Source organism: Mobula hypostoma, chromosome 4 (assembly GCF_963921235.1).
Source record: "Mobula hypostoma chromosome 4, sMobHyp1.1, whole genome shotgun sequence".
Lineage (NCBI taxonomy): Eukaryota > Metazoa > Chordata > Chondrichthyes > Myliobatiformes > Myliobatidae > Mobula > Mobula hypostoma.
In genome coordinates, this window is record NC_086100.1 from 166,293,024 (window position 1) to 166,313,542 (window position 20,519).

The 20,519-nt window shown below is 41.6% G+C and overlaps 1 protein-coding gene across 2 annotated transcripts in view; it reads left to right on the forward strand.

The window, feature by feature from the left end:
- Nucleotides 1–20,519, forward strand: part of rap1gds1 (RAP1, GTP-GDP dissociation stimulator 1) — a 92,061-nt gene that overhangs the window by 61,461 nt on the left and 10,081 nt on the right. For both annotated transcript variants that reach the window (XM_063046890.1, XM_063046891.1), the window contains 4 exons: nt 682–825; nt 2,528–2,659; nt 15,004–15,138; nt 15,914–16,039. In XM_063046890.1, the coding sequence (XP_062902960.1) occupies nt 682–825; nt 2,528–2,659; nt 15,004–15,138; nt 15,914–16,039 (537 nt within the window). The remainder of the gene's footprint in view (nt 1–681; nt 826–2,527; nt 2,660–15,003; nt 15,139–15,913; nt 16,040–20,519) is intronic.

The window sequence follows — 20,519 nt, forward strand, 5'->3', positions numbered from 1 at the left end:
AGATGTACATTAAGCCTCATTCAAGATCAATCACTGTTTATAACATCTGGAAGAAAATCATAATATTACATGCTTTACATTGACAATCTGATACATGTTGAAGACCAAGAAGTTTCTCCAGCTCATAGATTATCCAATTATTTAATAAAATTAAAGTTTCAACATAATCAAAAAATTGAAATATGTGGCTAGTGCATTGGAGGGAATTTTCAATGTCGGCCATTTAATTGAAATAAAGTTCTCACATCTTAAGTTATTTTAAGTCTCTTAACTTCCTGCTTTGTCTAAATTTGTAAATTCAAGGCATTCATTTATTAGGCTTTTTACAATAAAATTCTGTTTGCATTAAGGCTTGTTTTTCATGTGGCTAGTAGGTTGGGCATGAGAAGAGAAACTGAATCCTGATTTTTGAGGATATAGAAATTAGCACATGCAGTTGTTTGTTGGCATTGCTACCAACACCTGCTTTGATCCAGTGATTGAATCTTAAAGACAGCAGGTTCCTAGCTTAGTGGAGGTTGGGGTTTTTTGGTATCAATATTTGTTTGTCTTTTGTTGTTCAGATCCTTAAATGAAGATGGCTTTGTGGTCCAAGAATGGAGAGTCTAAAAAGTATCAAATGAAATTTGAAATGACTTTGATCTAAGACAATAGCAAATCATGCATTTCCTTTTGTTTCAGATGTCATCAAGCTACAACTGGTTGACGCTGGATTAGTGGACTGTCTGCTGGAGCTTGTTGAAGAGATGGTAGATAGCAATAAAGAAGATGATATCTCTGAGCTTAAAACAGCTTCTGATCTTATGGTATTGCTGCTTTTGGGTGGTGAGTTTGATACATCAGTTTTCAACAATTGTAGTCAGCATAGCGCAATTTGTTTTGTTTTGTTTTAAATTTAAAGATACAGCAAAGTAACAAAACCCTTCCAAACCAACGAACTTGTGCCGCCCAATTCCACTGATATGACCAACCTATATGTCTTTAGTATGTGGGAGGAAACTGGAATTCACAGAGAAAACCCATGCAGTCACAGGGAGAACATACAGACTCCTTACTGGCAGCAGCAGAATTAATCTTGGGTTGCTGCATGTAATGGCATTATACTAACCGTAGTAATAAACTGATACTCTTGTTAGAATGAAGAGTAGACTCAATGGTCCAAATAGCCTAATTCTGCTCCAATGTTGTGGTCATAAATAAATGTTGCATTCTTAAGTTTAAAATGTGGGGCAAGAGAGAAAGTACTGATTATCCTTCAAATTGAAGAGCAAATCATTAGTATTTTCTCATTTTGTTTTGGAAATATCTAAGAATTAAATAAGGTAGGCTAAATATATAGATGTTTTTGACTTCCGTTACTTTTTGAGAAGGCACTGTAGGGAGTACTACCAAACTGTAAAACTCCTGAAATGCAAAGTAAATTATTCACTGGTAAAATATGTTGTCATTTCTGCTATCTGTAATTTGACAAAAGGTAGCATTCATCTGTGCACAGGGCTATGTATTAAAATATTTGATCAATTTTCTTGTTTGATGCACTATACATGTGGCCTGTTTTCTTCATGCACTGTTATAGAAAAAATAGAATGTTGCTGGTCTGATAATAATCCAGATTGTAATTTCTGTAATTTGGGTTTTTTACTCTATTCAGCAGTTGCATTTCAGGACAAAAATAGGAATTTATTTTAATATATTTCAGCAGATATACAAAATAAAAAGACTAAATTGATCATTAAGAACTTATTGCCCATATCTGATCATTTGTTTGCCTCAGATATTTTATTTATTCAATTGCGTAAGGCATTCCTGGGAAGAGGAAAGGAGAAGTGGAGTCTAGTGATGAAAATTTAATCCAGAAACAGTCAAAAGCAGTTGCAATATAAATGGTGATGAAATTGTCCAAATTACGCACATTCACCCACACACTATACTGATGCGGTATATTTAAATTTTGGCCTTTTGTGGCAATATAGATTTTTTCATCCAATTCCTTCCACCTGCTCCAAAACCATTACCTGTCAATATTTGAACTAGAACTTGATTTCTTGTATTCTGTGGTCATAAGAATAAATAAAATAACCTACCAATATATAAATGTTTAAAAATGCTAAATAATAAAAAGTGATAATCATCTTTTAAAAGTATAGTGGAATGACTATCATCTGGAAGAATTTATTCAGAAGTAGTAATGTAAATCTGAAATGAACACTCAATTTGTGTGAAACTAGGTTGATTGAAAATGATCACTGATATTGTTCAAAGACAGCGATATTAAAGGATCAAAATTGCTGGTGAACGCAGCAGGCCAGGCAGCATCTCTAGGAAGAGACCCTCGGCCTGAAACGTCGACTGTACCTCTTCCTAGAGATGCTGCCTGGCCTGCTGCGTTCACCAGCAACTTTGATGTGTGTTGCTTGAATTTCCAGCATCTGCAGAATTCCTGTTGTTTGATATTAAAGGATATTGAATCAAAATGCATAAATTGGAGGATAGATTAATAGCTATTGAAGTTTCTTCTGTCTTGTAGATGAATCTATGCAGAAGTTGTTCGATACGGGTAAAGGCAGTGTCTTTCAAAAAGTGCTGTCTTGGCTTCCTTCAAATAACCATCAGCTGCAACTTGCAGGAGCACTGGCTATTGCAAACTTTGCACGAAATGGTGAGCTCTTTAATTTTCCATACATTGATTGGGACTCCCATACTGTTAGGGGTCTAGATGGTTTAGAGTTTGTAAAATGTGTTCAGGAAAGTTTTCTAAATCAATATATAGAGGGACCAACTAGAGGGGATGCAATATTGGATCTCCTGTTAGGAAACGAATTAGGGCAAGTGACGGAAGTCTGTGTAGGGGAGCACTTTGGTTCCAGTGATCATAACATCATTAGTTTCAATTTGATCATGGACAAGGATAGATCTGGTCCTAGGGTTGAGGTTCTGAACTGGAAGCAGGCCAAATTTGAAGAAATGAGAAAGGATCTAAAAAGCGTGGATTGGGACAGGTTGTTCTCTGGCAAAGATGTGATTGGTAGGTGGGAAGCCTTCAAAGGGGAAATTTTGAGAGTGCAGAGTTTGTATGTTCCTGTCAGGATTAAAGGCAAATTGAATAGGAATAAGGAACCTTGGTTCTCAAGGGATATTGCAACTCTGATAAAGAAGAAGGGGGAATTGTATGAAATGTATAGGAAACAGGGGGTAAATCAGGTGCTTGAGGAGTATAAGAAGTGCAAGAAAATACTTAAGAAAGAAATCAGGAGGGCTAAAAGAAGACATGAGGTTGCCTTGGCAGTCAAAGTGAAGGAGAATCCAAAGAGGTTTTACAAGTATATTAAGAGTAAAAGGATTGTAAGGGATAAAATTGGTCCTCTTGAAGGTCAGAGTGGTCGGCTTTGTGCGGAACCAAAGGAAATGGGGGAGATCTTAAATAGGTTTTTTGCATCTGTATTTACTAAGGAAGCTGGCATGAAGTCTATGGAATTGAGGGAATCAAGTAGTGAGATCATGGAAACTGTACAGATTGAAAAGGAGGAGGTGCTTGCTGTCTTGAGGAAAATTAAAGTGGATAAATCCCCGGGACCTGACAGAGTGTTCCCTCGGACCTTGAAGGAGATTAGTGTTGAAATTGCAGGGGCCCTGGCAGAAATATTTAAAATGTCACTGTCTAGGGGTGAAATGCCGGAGGATTGGAGAGTGGCTCATGTTGTTCCGTTGTTTAAAAAAGGATCAAAAAGTAATCCGGGAAATTATAGGCCGGTGAGTTTAACATCAGTAGTAGGTAAGTTATTGGAGGGAGTACTAAGAGACAGAATCTACAAGCATTTGGATAGACAGGGGCTTATTAGGGAGAGTCAACATGGCTTTGTGCGTGGTAGGTCATGTTTGACCAATCTGTTGGAGTTTTTGGAGGAGGTTACCAGGAAAGTAGGTGAAGGGAAGGCAGTGGATATTGTCTACATGGACTTCAGTAAGGCCTTTGACAAGGTCCCGCATGGGAGGTTAGTTAGGAAAATTCAGTCGCTAGGTATACATAGAGAGGTGGTAAATTGGATTAGACATTGGCTCGATGGAAGAAGCCAGAGAGTGGTGGTAGAGAATTGCTTCTCTGAGTGGAGGCCTGTGACTAGTGGTGTGCCACAGGGATCAGTGATGGGTCCATTGTTATTTGTCATCTATATCAATGATCTGGATGATAATGTGGTAAATTGGATCAGCAAGTTTGCTGACGATACAAAGATTGGAGGTGTAGTAGACAGTGAGGAAGGTTTTCAGAGCCTGCAGAGGGACTTGGACCAGCTGGAAAAATGGGCTGAAAAATGGCAGATGGAATTTAATACTGACAAGTGTGAGGTATTGCATGTTGGAAGGACAAACCAACGTAGAACATACAGGGTTAATGGTAAGGTACTGAGGAGTGCAGTGGAACAGAGGGATCTGGGAATACAGATACAAAATTCCCTAAAAGTGGCGTCACAGGTAGATAGGGTCGTAAAGAGAGCTTTTGGTACATTGGCCTTTATTAATCAAAGTATTGAGTATAAGAGCTGGAATGTTACGATGAGGTTGTATAAGGCATTGGTGAGGCCGAATCTGGAGTATTGTGTTCAGTTTTGGTCACCAGATTACAAGAAGGATATAAATAAGGTTGAAAGAGTGCAGAGAAAGTTTACAAGGATGTTGCCGGGACTTGAGAAACTCAGTTACAGAGAAAGGTTGAATAGGTTAGGACTTTATTCCCTGGAGCGTAGAAGAATGAGGGGAGATTTGATAGAGGTATATAAAATTATGATGGGTATAGATAGAGTGAATGCAAGCAGGCTTTTTCCACTGAGGCAAGGGGAGAAAAAAACCAGAGGACATGGGTTAAGGGTGAGGGGGGGAAAGTTTAAAGGGAACATTAGGGGGGGCTTCTTCACACAGAGAGTGGTGGGAGTATGGAATGAGCTGCCAGATGAGGTGGTAAATGCGGGTTCTTTTTTAACATTTAAGAATAAATTGGACAGATACATGGATGGGAGGTGTATGGAGGGATATGGTCCGTGTGCAGGTCAGTGGGACTAGGCAGAAAATAGTTCGGCACAGCCAAGAAGGGCCAAAGGGCCTGTTTCTGTGCTGTAGTTTCTATGGTTTCTCTAATAAAATTAGTATTAAACTTTAAGCCATTTTTCAACTTTAATCAACTGTGCCTTCCTATTCTTTCCTAGCTGTATTGAATTGACTTTATTTCTTACATCCTTCACGTGCATGAGGAGTAAAAATATTTACGTTACATCTCAGTATAAATGTGCAATGTGCAATCATAGTAATTTATAATAAATGGAACAGTCAATGTAACATAGAAATACACTCAAATCAGTGTGAGTTAATCAGTCTGATGGCCAAGTGGAAGAAGCTGTCCTGGAGCCTGTTGGTCCTGGCTTTTATGCTGTGGTACCGTTTCCTGGATGGTAGCAGCTGGAATAGATCATGGTTGGTGTGACTTGGGTCCCCAATGGTCATTCGGGCCCTTTTTTCACACCTGTCTTTGTAAATGTGAACTTCCCATGATTTAGGACAACTACAGATGCACTGGGGTGTCTGGACCACACTCTGCAGAAACCTGTGATTTGCGGGGGGGGGGGGGGGTACAGTTCCCATACCAGGCAGTTATGCAGCTAGTCAGGATGTTCTCAATTGTGCCCCTGTAGAAAGTTCTTAGGATTTGGGGGCCCATACCATACTTCCTCTACCGTTGAGGCGAAAGAGGAGCTGTTGTACCTTTTTCACCACACAGCTGGTGTGTACAGACCACATGAGATCCTTGGTGATGTGGATGCCAAGAAACTTAAAGCTGTTTACCCTCTCAACCCCAGATCCATTGATGTCAATAGGGGTTAGCCCATCTCCATTCCTTCTGTGATCCACAACCAGCTCCTTTGTTTTTGCGACACTGAGGGAGAGTTTTTTTCCTTGACACCACTGTGTCAGAGAGATGACTTCTTCCTTGTAGGCAACCTCATTATTGTTTGAGATTAGGCCAATCAATGTAATGTCGTCAGCAAATTTAATTAGCAGATTAGAGCTGTGAGTGGTGACACAGTCAGTGGTATACAGGAAGTAAAGGAGGGAACTTAGTACACACCCCTAAGGGGCTCCTATGTTGAGAGTCAGAGGAGTGGAGGTGAGGGAGCCCACTCTTACCACCTGCTGGCGATCTGGTCAGGGAGAGTGAGGAGGCGATAGGAGTTATAGGCAAGTGGTCACTCTGGGGCCATGGGAGACAGACAAGTGGGTAACAGTCAGGAGAGGGAAGGGGAAGAGTCAGGTGCTAGAGAGTACCCCTGTGGCTCTCCCCCTGAACAATAAGTACTCCTGTTTGAATGTTGTTCGGGGGGGGGGGGGTAGACAGCCTACCTGGAAGCAACAGTGGTCGTGCCTCTGGCACAGAGTCCGGCTCGGTGGCTCAGAAGGGGTAGGAAAAGGAAGAGAAAGACAGTAGTGATAGGGGAGTCTATAGTTCGGGGGTCAGACAGGCGATTCTGTGGATGCAGTAAAGAAATTCGGATGGTAGTTTGCCTCCCAGGTGCCAGGGTCCGGGATGTTTCAGATCGCATCCAAGATGTCCTGCAGTGGGAGGGAGAACAGACAGAGGTCGTGGTGCATATTGATACCAATGACATAGATAGCAAAAGGGAAGAGGTCCTGAAAACAGACTACAGGGAGTTAGGAAGCAAGTTGAAAAGCAGGACCGCAAAGGTAGTAATCTCGGGATTACTGCCTGTGCCACGTGACAGTGAGTATAGGAATAGAATAAGGTGGAGGATAAATGTGTGGCTGAGGGATTGGAGCAGGGGGCAGGGATTCAGATTTCTAGATCATTGGGACCTCTTTTGGGACAGGTGTGACCTGTTGACCTGTACAAAAAGGACAGGTTGCACTTGAATCCCAGGGGGACCAATATCCTGGCGGGGAGGTTTGCTAAGGCTACTGGGGAGAGTTTAAACTAGAATTGTTGGGGGGGGGCGGTGGGAACCGAACTGAAGAGACTGGGGAAGAGGCAGTTGGCTCACAAATAGAGAAAGCTTGTGAGGGAGAATAGGCAGGTGATAGAGAAGGGACGCGCTCAGACCGACGGTTTGAGATGTGTCTATTTTAACGCAAGGAGTATTGTGAACAAAGCGGATGAGCTTAGAGCGTGGATCAGTACTTGGAGGTATGGTGTGGTGGCCATTACAGAGACCTGGATGTCTCAGGGACAGGAATGGTTACTTCAAGTGCCGGGTTTTAGATGTTTCAGAAAGGATAGGGAGGGAGGCAAAAGAGGTGGGGGCACGGCACTGTCGATCAGAGATAGTGTCATGGCTGCAGAAAAGGCGGATATCATGAAGGGATTGTCTACGGAGACTCTGTGGGTGGAGGTTAGGAACAGGAAAGGGTCAATAACTCAACTGGGTGTTTTTTATAGGCCGCCCAATAGTAACAGGGATATCGAGGAGCAGATCGGGAAACAGATCCTGAAAAGGTGTAATAATAACAGAGTTGTCGTGGTGGGAGATTTTAATTTCCCAAATAGCGATTGGCATCTCCCTAGAGCAAAGGGTTTAGATGGGGTGGAGTTTGTTAGGTGTGTTCAGGAAGGTTTCTTGACACAATATGTAGATAAACCTCAAGAGGAGAGACTGTACTTGATTTGGTATTGGGAAATGAACCTGGTCAGGTGTCAGATACTCAGTGGGAGAGCATTTTGGAGATAGTGATCATAATTCTATCTCCTTTACAATAGCATTGGAGAGAGATAGGAACAGACAAGTTAGAAAAGTGTTTAATTGGAGTAAGGGGAATTATGAGGCTATCAGGCAGGAACTTGGAAGCTTAAATTGGGAACAGATGTTCTCAGGGAAAGGTACGGAAGAAATGTAGCAAACGTTCAGGAGTATTTGCGTGGAGTTCTGCATAGGTACATTCCAATGAGACGGAAGTTATGGTAGGGTACAGGAACAGTGGTGTACAAAGGCTGTAGTAAATCTAGTCAAGAAGAAAAGAAAAGCTTACGAAAGGTTCAGAGAGCTAGGGAATGTTAGATATCTAGAAGATTATAAGGCTAACAGGAAGGAGCTTAAGAAGGAAATTAAGAGATCCAGAAGGGGCCATGAGAAGGCCTTGGCGGGCAGGATTAAGGAAAACCCCAAGGCATTCTACAAGTATGTGAAGAGCAAGAGAATAAAACGTGAAAGAATAGGACCTATCAAGTGTGACAGCGGGAAAGTGTGTATGGAACCAGAGGGAATAGCAGAGGTACTTAATGAATACTTCAGTATTCACTATGGAAAAGGATCTTGGTGATTATAGTGATGACTTGCAGCAGACTGAAAAGCTTGAGCATGTAGATATTAAGAAAGAGGATGTGCTGGAGCTTTTGGAAAGCATCAAGTTGGATAACTCGCCGGGACCAGATGAGATGTACCCCAGGCTACTGTGGGAGGCAAGGGAGGAGATTGCTGAGCCTCTGGCAATGATCTTTGCATTATCAATGGGGACGGGAGAGGTTCCGGAGGATTGGAGGGTTGTGGATGTTGTTCCCTTATTCAAGAAAGGAAGTAGAGATAGCCCAGGAAATTATAGACCAGTGAGTCTTACTTCAGTGGTTGGTAAGTTGATAGAGAAGATCCTGATAGGCAGGATTTATGAAGATTTGGAGAGGTATAATATGATTAGGAATAGTCAGCATGGCTTTGTCAAGGGCAGGTTGTGCCTTACTAGCCTGATTGAATTTTTTGAGGATGTGAGGAAACACATTGATAAAGGAAGAGCAGTAGATGTAGTATATATGGATTTCAACAAGGCATTTGATAAGGTACCCCATGAAAGGCTTACTGAGAATGTAAGGAAGCATGGGATCCAAGAGGACAATGCTTTGTGGATCCAGTACTGGCTTGTCCACAGAAGGCAAAGAGTGGTTGTAGACGGGTTATATTCTACATGGAGGTTGGTGACCAGTGGTGTGCCTCAGGGATCTGTTCTGGGACCCTTACTCTTTGTGATTTTTATAAATGATCTGGATGAGGAAGTGGAGGGATGGGTTAGTAAGATTGCTGATGACACAAAGGTTGGAGGTGTTGTGGATAGTGTGGAGGGCTGTCAGAGGTTATGGCGAGACATTGATAGGATACAAAACTGGGCTGGGAAGTGGCAGATGGAGTTCAACCCAGATAAGTGTGAAGTGGTTCATTTTGGTAGGTCAAATATGATGGCAGGATATAGTATTAATGGTAAGACTCTTGGCAGTGTGGAGGATCAGAGGGATCTTGGGGTCCGAGTCCATAGGACACTCAAAGCAGCTGCGCGGGTTGACTCCGTGGTTAAGAAGGCATATGGTGTATTGGCCTTCATCAATCGTGGAATTGAATTTAGGAGCCGAGAGGTAATGTTGCAGCTATATTGGACCCTGGTCAGACCCCACTTGGAGTACTGTGCTCAGTTCTGGTCACCTCACTACAGGAAGGATGTGGAAACCATAGGAAGGGTGCAGAGGAGATCTACAAGGATGTTGCCTGGATTGGGGAGCATGCCTTATGAAAACAGATTGAGTGAACTCGGCCTTTTCTCCTTGGAGCAACGGAGGATGAGAGGTGACCTAATAGAGGTGTATAAGATGAGGAGAGGCGTTGATCATGTGAATAGTCAGAGGCTTTTTTCCAGGGATGAAATGGCTGCCACAAGAGGACACAGGTTTAAGGTGCTTGGGAGTAGGTACAGAGGAGATGTCAGGGATAAGTTTTTTACACATAGAGTGGTGAGTGCATGGAATAGGCTGCTGGCAATGGTGGTGGAGGCGGATATGATAGGGTCTTTTAAGAGACTTTTGGATAGGTACATGGAGCTTAGAAAAATAGAGGGCAATGGGTAACCCTAGTATTTTCTAAAGTAGGGACATTTTCAGCGCAACTTTGTGGGCCGAAGGGCCTGTATTGCGCTGTGGGTTTTCTATATTTCTCTGTTTCTAAGTCCAGGATCTAGCTGCACAAGGCCAAGGTTTCTGAGCTTCCTGCTGAGACTGGAGGGAATTATGGTGTTCTGTAGTCTAGTCTATGGTGCTGTAGTCTAGGAACAGCAGTCTCACATAAGCACCCTTCGTCTCCAGATGTGTAAGGACGGTATGTAGAGCAGTGACTATTGTGTCGTCTGTCGATCAGTTGTGTCGGTAGGCAAATTGTAGGGGGTCCAGTTTGGGTGGTAGCATGCTGTAGATCTAGTCCTCAACCAGCCTGTCAAAGCATTTGCTTATTATTGAGGTGACTGCGACAGGACGCCAGTTGTTCACACATGTTACCTGGGTCTTTTTTGGTGCAGGGACAATGGTGGATGATTTGAAGCAGGAGGGCCCTCTACACTGGCAGAGGGAGAGATTTAAAATGTCTGTGAACATACCTGCCAGTTGTGCTGCGCTCATCATGAGTACACGCTGTGGGATGCCGTCCAGTCCCACAGTCTTGTGATTGTCCAATCAATGGAAACATCTGCATACCTCAGCCTCGGAGGTGACCAAGTTGCAGGTTGTAGCGGTGGCTTTCCTTGGAGGCTTAGAGTTAGCCATATCGAACTGAGCGTAAAAGTGATTGAGCTCATCTGGTAGAGAGGCTGTGATGTTGGTGGCACCACTATGTTTGGCTTTGAAGTCTGCGATGGTATGCAACCCTCGCCACAAGTTACGTGTGCATTTCATAGTGAATCTTGACTCAATCTTGTCCCTGTGTTGTTGTTTCGCAGCATTGATAGCTTTGCGCAGATCATAGCTGCTTTTCTTGAGCTGCTGCTGATTGCTGGCAACGTAAGCTCTTTGTCGCACGGTAAGTGCTGCTCGCACGGAACTATTGATCTGGGGTTTCTGATTCGGGAAGACCCTGACCGACTTCTGGGGGACGATATCGTCAATGCACTTCCGGATGAAGCATGTGACTCCATCTGTAAACTCGTAGACATCCTCATCATGGAAGACATTCCAGTCGCCATCATCGAAGCAGTCTTGCAACATGGAGGCTGATTGGTCGGACCAGCAGTGAATGGTTTTAACTATGGCCGCCTCTTGTTTCAGTTTCTGCCTGTACGTCAGCAAAAGCAGGATTGAAGAATGATCTGATTTTCCAAAAGCTGGGCGAAGGTGAGCTTTGTAAGCTGCATGGAAGGGAGAGTGGCAGTGGTCAAGTGTGCCATCTCCACAAGTGCTCACCTGGATGTGCTGACAAAACTTCAGAGAGACTTTAGTCAGCGACGTTCAATTAAAGTCACCGGCAACGATGAAGGCAGCCTCTGGGTGTGCAGTCTCCAGTGTGTTGAAGGTTCCTGGAGAGCCAGGTCAGTATCGGCCTGCGGCGGAATGTACCCTGCTGCGATAATAAGAGCCGTGAACTCCCTAGGCAGCCAGTAGGGTCTGCACAGCAGCACCAAGTATTCCAGGTCTGGGGAACAAAAGGATTTGAAGGCATGCACGTTCTGGGGGTTGCACCAAGCATTGTTGACCATGAAGCATACCCCTCCTCCATTACTTTTCCCAGAGAGGTTTTTGACCTGTCCGCCTGGAACGGGGAGAACCCAGAGGGTTCGATAGCATGGTCCAGTATCTCCTCCGTCAGCCAGGTCTCCACGAAGAACAAAAAAAGCAATTTGCTTTTTATTGTTCATTTCTCGTCCTTCTGATCCCACTGAGTTGTTTTTGATGTGTGGCAGCTGTGGTTCAGACAAAATAGAAGAGATTTAATTTTTAAGAGTGCTGTAAATCTTTGGAATTTTCTGTTCTGGAGGGCTGTGACAATTATCTCACTCTGCATATTGAGGCTGAAATTTATAGATAATTTGGTCACTTACAGGATCGTTGTAAGATCTGGCAGGTAAATATTCTTTAAGTACAGGATCAGCCTTGAGCTTGCTGAATAGCTGACCAGGCTAACCCATGTTTAGACTCCCTTTATTTGTGTCCTTAGATATAATAGCCAGTTTACATGGTTTCATGTAATTTTATGACCCACTAAGTATGAGGTGCATGACATTTCTGCAAGGCTAGATTGACAATTCTAAACACTTCAGAATATGTAAATCACAAATTTCTTGGAGGTCTTTACCACTGTCATTTTTCATGGACACTGATTTTGGGCACCATAGTCCAGTTAAAGAATGCTAGCCTCCTACAATGTCACAGCAATAATGCAAGGAAACTTGGGCAGTAAACCTTTAGACAGTTCAATTTTAAACAGGTTAAGTGACTTCATCCATTTCAATGGAGATTGAGAAGTTTCAGATGATATACAATTTTTATCGTAACCTTTATATTGTCTCAAGTATTTACAATTTTTATCTGTTTGAATATTTTTAACATTTTTGTCTAAGTCACTTAAATTCTTATGACAGTTCTGACTGCGAGGAAGACTTGGGTTGTAGCTTAACTGACTCTCAAACAATTATGGATATTGTGTGCATTTTTGGAAAACTGAACTGACCAAGATCAATTAAGGTGCTTTGAGGACCAATTGCCTGCAACAGGAAATGCAGAAAAGGAAGCAGTGAGTTCAGGCTAGACCAAACCATTCTTTACAGAAAACATTGTGCACTACCATACTAATTCCTCAGGGCCATCTATCATGTCAGAAAAATGCAAAGATAATCAGTCTTCAATCCTGTCAATGAATGCACAACCATTGAGTTGCCACCAATTAAATTAAACTTTTATGCTAGTTGCACAATAATTGTTGCTGACAGTGAAGAATTAACAGTAAATTTCTAGGCCATGGCTTCGAGAATAAAATTCAGATTGGGGGAGAAGTCTATATCATCATAAGTAATAAGAGACTTGTTGCAGTTTTTTTTTCCCCTCAACCAGCATAGTCTTGTAAATTATGCTATTTAAAATCCCACTTTGCCAACTTTGGATGCACAAGGTCCCCGGCACTTTTTGAAGAAATGCAGCGGCGGGGGGAGGGGTGTGAAGGGTTTATCCTGAGTATCCTGATCAATAGCCATCCTTCATTCAACATCCCTAATTCAGTAAAAATAGTTACTATTCACAGAGTTGATTTTAAAGTTAATGTTGTAATTTTTTTGCCATGTATCTGTTGCAGCTATTTTACTTGCAAAAGTGCTCCATTAGTTTATAAAAGTTGTGACAACCTTACATTATGGAAGGCATCATACATAATGACGTCTTTTTACTTCCATTGGTGAATAACAACAAAAGATATATTAAAAAAGGCCCTTGAAGATCTGTATTTTGACAATTTCTGCTTATGCATCATTGCATCAAAAATCAATAAATCTATTCATTGCAATGGTCTAGAAGTTGCAGTCAGTAGCAGGCTGCTTATACTATTTACACCCAAATAAACTAGTAAATAAATCTTGTGCAATCCAAATTGCAGCAATACCTGCTACAGATCCAGCTGAATCAAGTAGAACAAGGCCCTGCACAGTGAGATGCAAGAGGGGTCTTGTGTGATGGGCACTGCATCCCACACATAAATCAAACGGAACAAAATTTTGCTTGCTAATGTTTGCCCAACCCTGGATGTAACTAGAACTGAAACTCTTACAGGAAATGTGCAAATTAAAAGTTTTGCTATAAAAAATATAAACTGTGTTTTTGAATCTAAAACGTTTGAAACTTAATTTAAAAAAATAAATGATCTAATACTCATCAAATTCTCTCCACTTAGCTTGATGGAAAGGCCCATAGGTGGTACCACTGTTGCTGATAATTATAGGAGAAATGAAAGCATTTTCACTGACTTATTACAAAGTTGTAGCCAATTTTTGATTTTGTTTTGAGATACTGTTGAAATCACCACATCCAATTCTGTCATAAATTCCCCTTGCATTATTTGCAACCTTGTTGATCCCTTCGTTATTTATCTCCCACAGCACTAAACATTGAATTCTTGTCTGTCTTCTGTCACCACCATAGTTTTACATCATTCTTCAACATTCTACTCCAATTTTGTATTTAGCTTGGGGCCTCAGCTTTCTAAAGCTATGCATTCTCTGCACTGTTTGTGTTGTAGCCTTTATTCCGACTGCTGGAATTCATTGAAGTGGCTTCCAAAGGTTATCACATTCAAAATAAGGTTTAATATCTCTGGCATATGTTGTGAAAATTGATGTTTTGAGGCAGCAGTACATAGCAATATGTAATAAAAACTGTTAATTACAGTGTGTGTGTATGTATGTACTTCCTTCCTGATGGTAGCAAGGAATAAAGGGTATGTCCTGGATGATGGGGGTTCGTTAATGATGGATGCTACCTTTTTGAGTCATTGCTCCCTGAAGATGTCCTAATTGCTACGTAGGCTAGTGCCCATGATGGAACTGACTGAGTCCCTATGCTAATTCATGCACCATGCATTGGGCTACTGCGTTTTGGGATTCCCCTGCCCTCTCCCTCTCCACTTGACATCTGTCCATCACCAACTCCTTTGCAAAGCATCTAGTGTTTGTGTATTTAAATGTATTACATGCTTGAATGTTGATGACGGGTTATTTTTCAAATCGTTACTGCTGCATATTTAATTGGTGGGGAAAATTTTCCCTCTAAACAGATGTGTTTTCATCAGCCCAGCACTATAACAATCGCAGTAGTTTAAGGAAATTATTACTTTGACTTGGACTTTCTCATCTTCCTTTCCAGCACTTCATTATCAGCTGTCTGTAGCAAATGTTAAATATTCAGTTGCATTTATTAGCAGAAGTAGGAAAATACTGCAGCAGTGATCATTATTTTCTGCAGGCAGAAAGCTCAATCAGTCAGCAAAATTTCTTCCTTGGCCTCTTGATTAATTCAGTGCAAAGGTTACTGAGGTAAATACGAACATTTTCTATCTTTGTGCAGATCTGTTCGATTGTGCTGTTCAGTAGTCGTAATATTAATGGCTTAAACCTTGTGAATATACAGTGTGCTAAGCTGCAGTCCTAGAAGTATACCACTCAACCTGGAGAAGCTGGTTCAGCACATCTTTCTTACAGATAACATATTTGTTCTGTCATCCACAGATGGAAACTGTATCCACATGGTGGAAATTGGAATTGTGCAGAAGTTATTAGATTTATTGAATAGACACGTAGACGAGGGGAATGTAACTGTACAGCATGCTGCCCTCAGTGCTCTCCGAAATCTGGCTATTCCTGGTAAGTTTTTTTTTTCCATTGCTGTTTTATAAGGAAAACATAATGGCCCTAGGTTTTGGTATATATTGCTTCAGAAGAAATAAAGCACAGTGCGTTTCAACAGTTTGCAGCATTAAAATGTGCATGGCGTTGGGGATGCACATTGGGAGGTATCATAGGAATTGTGGCCATTGGAAAAACATTTGAGTAAAATTGAGTGACAGGGAATGCAGGTAGATGTTGTGCAAAGCAAATTTTTATTCATCAATATTTCTAGTGTTGTGGCAGTATTTGAAGAGGGATTCCAGATCTACGCCATTATAGTACTACACTTTGGGGCTTCTGGGTTGTGATAGGAATGGGACCTTTGGTTCTTTCTGATTGAAAGTTGGTACTGCAAGCTCTCTTTTAAAGACAGTTATGCATTCACAATGAATTTTCATATGCATGTATGGATAACTTGCATGTAGTCTTAGTGGGAATATTTTGTCCATTGTCAAGTCTTTGAAAGGTTTGGTTCCTAGAATCCAAAATACTTTATTTAATTAAAAATACAATTTTGTATCTTAAGTTTCCAGTATGGCTCCATCAGATGTAATTTATACAAGCCTTCCTGCTTGCAGGTTAAGTATATTGCAACATTTATAAATCTACTAGTTTAAATGACAACTGTGAAGGAAATATCACGGCATGAATAAAAAGACCCAAAATTTCCAAACTGTAATTTAAGTCTTTATTTTCCATTAATACTGTCTAGCAGATGAAAGTCAGCACTTAAATTCCTTTTTTGTTTCAGTATTAAATAAAGCAAAGATGCTGTCTGCAGGAGTTGCAGAGGAGGTGTTGAAGTTTCTCAAGTCTGAGATGCCACCAGTTCAGTTCAAATTACTTGGAACGTTGCGCATGTTAATTGATACACAAGGTATCGTTGCTGTCTATATAGTTGATTTATGGTGAAGCTGTATTTCTGAATATTTGCTTGTTTACAAACTTCAAGGCCATTATTTTCATCTTTAAGTGATTGTATATGTCTTTATGTAGTACAGAGGGCTTTTTAGTATATGAGCAATTTCCTAGGATATGGGCAGGAGCAGGCTAGTTGATGCTACTCCCTTGCACTCTCCCCACTTCCCCTCGACCTCTTCGTAATTTAACTGTCTTGTCAATTTCTGCCTTGAATATATAGTGACTTTCTTCCACAGCTGTGTCAGGGAGATAATTCTAAAAATTCACGATGTTCTTTGAGGAGAAGTTCATACTTATTTCCATCTAAAATAGGTACAGGTTTCCCCCCGCTATCCGAAGGTAGAGCATTCTTATGAAACGGTTCGTGAGCCGGAATGTCGTAAAATGAATAAGCAATTACCATTTATTAATATGGGAAAAAATTTTGAACATTCCCAGACCCAAAAAATAACCTACAAAATCATGCCAAAAAATACATAAAACCTAAAATAACAGTAACATATAGTAAAAGCAGGAATGATATGATAAATATACAGCCTATATAAAGTAGAAATCTTTTCTACCATCATTGCCGCATTGTTCTCCATAGCGAAAATCTCACACAAGTGCTCTCGGCAGAAACATGGCGCAAGCGCTTTCGGCAGAAACACTCTTTCCAGTAAACTTTAAGCTATGAAGCTGCCAAATCGTACCAAATAACACATAAAAATACACAGCCTATATAAAGTGGAAATAATGTATGTACAGTGTAGTATCACTTACCGGAATCGGGAAGACAACGCCGAGCACACTGATGATGGTGTGTTGGGCTGAGTCATCAGAGGTTGTGATGGTGTAGTGGTCCCCAACCTCCAGGCCACCAACTGATACCGATCTGCAAAGCATGCAGGGATGCAGCGGTAGCCAGGATGCACCCAGCACATCTTTAAGAAAAAAGCCGAAATAAACAAACTAGTTAATTAGTTGCCGCCCGGCACATAAATGTCGGCCCAGATCAGAGGCGACGCAATGGGCAATTAGCTCTGATCTGGGCCGACATTTACGTGCCGGGCGGCACCTAATTAATTAGCTTGTTTATTTCGACTTTTTTCTTAAAGATGTGTTGGGTGCATCCCGGCTACCGCTGCATTCTCTGCAGCAACATATCGGTCCATGTCCCAGGGGTTGGGGTGGTGGGACACCGGGGTGTCATCTCATTGTCGTCTGTTTCCATCAAGGCAGGCAGGTCACTTTCTTCTATCTCTGCCTGCCTTGATGTTGAAGGTTGAGGTTCGTTGTCTGCTGTGGCTGATGTGGAAGGTTTGAAAAATGACAGTATGCTTGACTGCTTAGCCTCGCACATTTTTCTATCATACAGTTCTTTGTAAGCACTCAGGCCATCTTGCAAATATGCCTTAAAGCTATGTACCCTTTCAAAATTAAAGTTGTACTTTTCTCCAATTATTGCAGCAAAAATCTCATGCAGTTGCTTCACGTTCAGTTCCTGGACAACTTCACTTTTGGTCCGTTCGCTACTGCATTTGGTTTCGATTATTATCCTTTCCTCTTCCAATTGCATCCGCTCTTCATCTATCAGTTCTTGGTCATATGATGCCAAAATCTCTCCAACATCATCATCATCAACTTCCACAAGCCAAACTCACTTTGTCCTTACTTCATTCACCACGATCAAAGCGCTTAATTATGTCTAGTTTTACGCTAAGTGTAACACCCTTACAAGCTCTTTTAGGCTTTTCCGATACCTTAGAACTCATCTTGCTAACGGCTGCTCACAGGCACGTGTTTAAGCAATGCCGGCTAGAATGCAGTTACAGGGGAGGAGCTTGGCTGCTCGGGGTGTGCGCTGCCTTTTTTTGTAACAGTGAAAACACCTTCTGTTAGTGAAAACAAGTAACTAATGTAGGTCTTTCATAACAGCGAGGTTTCGAAAAGCGGGGACACCTGTATCCCCAATTCTAAAACAATGCCTCCTTGTTTTAGAAAACTATCGAGGAATAACCCTCTAAGCATCCAACATGTTCCCTTGGTTATATTCTTGAATAAGAGCTCTTCTTATTCTTCCATAATCCATTAGTTACAGAGACTGTCTACTTAACCTTTCTTCATGCATCTATCACCCCATGCCAGTAATCCAGTGAATCCACTCTCCCCTGTTTCCAGTGCAACACTTTCTTAATATGAATATTGAGGTCAAAACTAAATGCTTTATTCCAGATGTGGTTACCAGTGCCTTGTAAAGTTGCATGAAAATTTCCCAGCTATCATATTTCATACCCCTTTTAATAGAGGCCAAATTTTCTTTAGCCACCTTAATCACTCTACCTGTATGCTAGCTTTGTTTCTTATATGCAAACCACGCCCCCCCAACAGATCTCTGCAGCACTTTCTCATCTTACTTAAAGAAGGAGGAGAAGATGGCGGCGCAACGGCAGCGCACGCGGCCTTTCCAGTGATGAATATTTGTTATCTGTCAAGTAGGGGACCATGAACAATTCTGATTTGATGGAGACAGACGTGAGAGTACAGAGGAACATCTGGAAAACTTCTGAAATGCTCCCTTCGTTGCGGCTGCTACTGTGTGGTAACCGGAATCTCCGGAGCAGAAGGCCCCGAAATTCTCGGCTTTGATTGTTTCAGTGGCCGGGGTGAGGTCGAAGACGCTTGGCAGAGGATGGCGCTTGGGAGGCTGTATCGGAAGGGCTGGTTGGAGGCTCGAAGTTTGCGGACGGATGGGCTCTGTGTCGGCTGTGGTCGGCTGCTTCCAAGGCATCGGCAAGTTGACGGTGCCTGGAGGTTTATGGCAGGGAGTTTCTCCCTTTTGCCGCCTGCTATCAGGGACTCGGGAATCGATCGACTCGGGGACTTTTGAGACTTTTTTTTACTGTGCCCATGGTTTGTTCTTCATCAAGTTATTGTATTGCTTTGCAGTGCTGTAACTATATGTTATAATTATGTGGTCCTGTCAGTGTTAGTCTTTGGTTTGTCCTGTTTTCTGCGATATCACTCCGGAAAAACATTGTATCATTTCTTAATGCATGTATGCATTTCTAAATGACAATAAAAGAGGACTGAGTGTTCTCATAATCTAAGCTAACTTCCTCGCATTTTCTCACATTATACCCCATCTGCCAACTACTTACCTACACATGTAACCTATCTGTATTCCTTTGTAGGCTCTTTATCTCCTCTTCACAAATTGCCAATGGAATTATTTTTGTATTGTGAGCAGTTAATTGGAGGCACCAAAAGATCAGTATATGTCATGGAGTAATGGGAACGTGACAAACTCGTTACTGCATACTTGTCAGCAGCTAGTTACAGATTTCTCAGGGAAGAGCAAATGCCTGTCTGATGATGCCCTTGCTCACAATATAAAGAGAGTATGTGAAAGCAATAAAATAATGTTAGAACATGAGAAACAAAAGAAGGGTTAGGCCACTCAGCCCTTCATGCCAGATTCAACGATCATGTCTGTCCTTTTACCTCCATGCCATGTTCCTGCACTAACCCACATCCATCATTCCTTTCCTATTGAAATGTTTTGATTTCTCAAATACTTAGCGACTCCACAGCCGTCTCAGATACAGATTTCCAAGGATTCACTATCCTCTGGCTGAAGAAATTGCTTTTCACCTTTATCCTGAATGAAACATAGAAACATAGAAAACCTACAGCACAATACAGGCCCTTTGGCCCACAATGCTATGCCGAACATGTACTTACTTTAGAAATTACCTAGGGTTACCCATAACCCTCTATTTTTCTAAGCTCCATGTACCATGGAATGGTGGACTCTTTTTGAAATTCTAACCCATGGTTTCAGACACCTCAGTTAGGGGATGGGGGTGAAAGATGATATTCATGTTGACTCTGCCAAATGCTATCATTATTTTCCTAGTACCAAGTTACAGCTGAATAGATTCCATAATTTTCCCTACTAATGTCAGGTCCACTCCATCTATTCCCTCCAAGTAGTATGTGTCCTTGTGATAAAGAGGAGAAAGATTGCTTAGGATTCTTAACAAATTTCTGATGGAAAGCTTACATTAAACGGAAACAAGTTTAAATCAAACCTCATGGTGCCTGCTGATTTTCATCTGTTGCCCCTGCAGGAAATCACGGCACCTTGCAGCCATTCTCCAGAATAAGCTGCTACTTAGTGAAGTGTGCGGGCAAGCAGTGAATCTGAATCTGTGTGGTTAAGCTTCAAGCCCAGTTATTATAAGCCTTGCAAGTTCTTTGTTCTTTTCAGGGAACCTCTAAAATTGTTAAATAATTAAATATAAAAACTGAACAAAAATTACAGAATGTTTTAGAATCCTTGGACATGATTTTAACCCAACTAAAATTTTATTTCTAATTTATCCTTGACAGTCCATGCAAAATACAATTTTCCACAAAGAACCTGAATAAGTGAATTTATATTAACCGTGGGT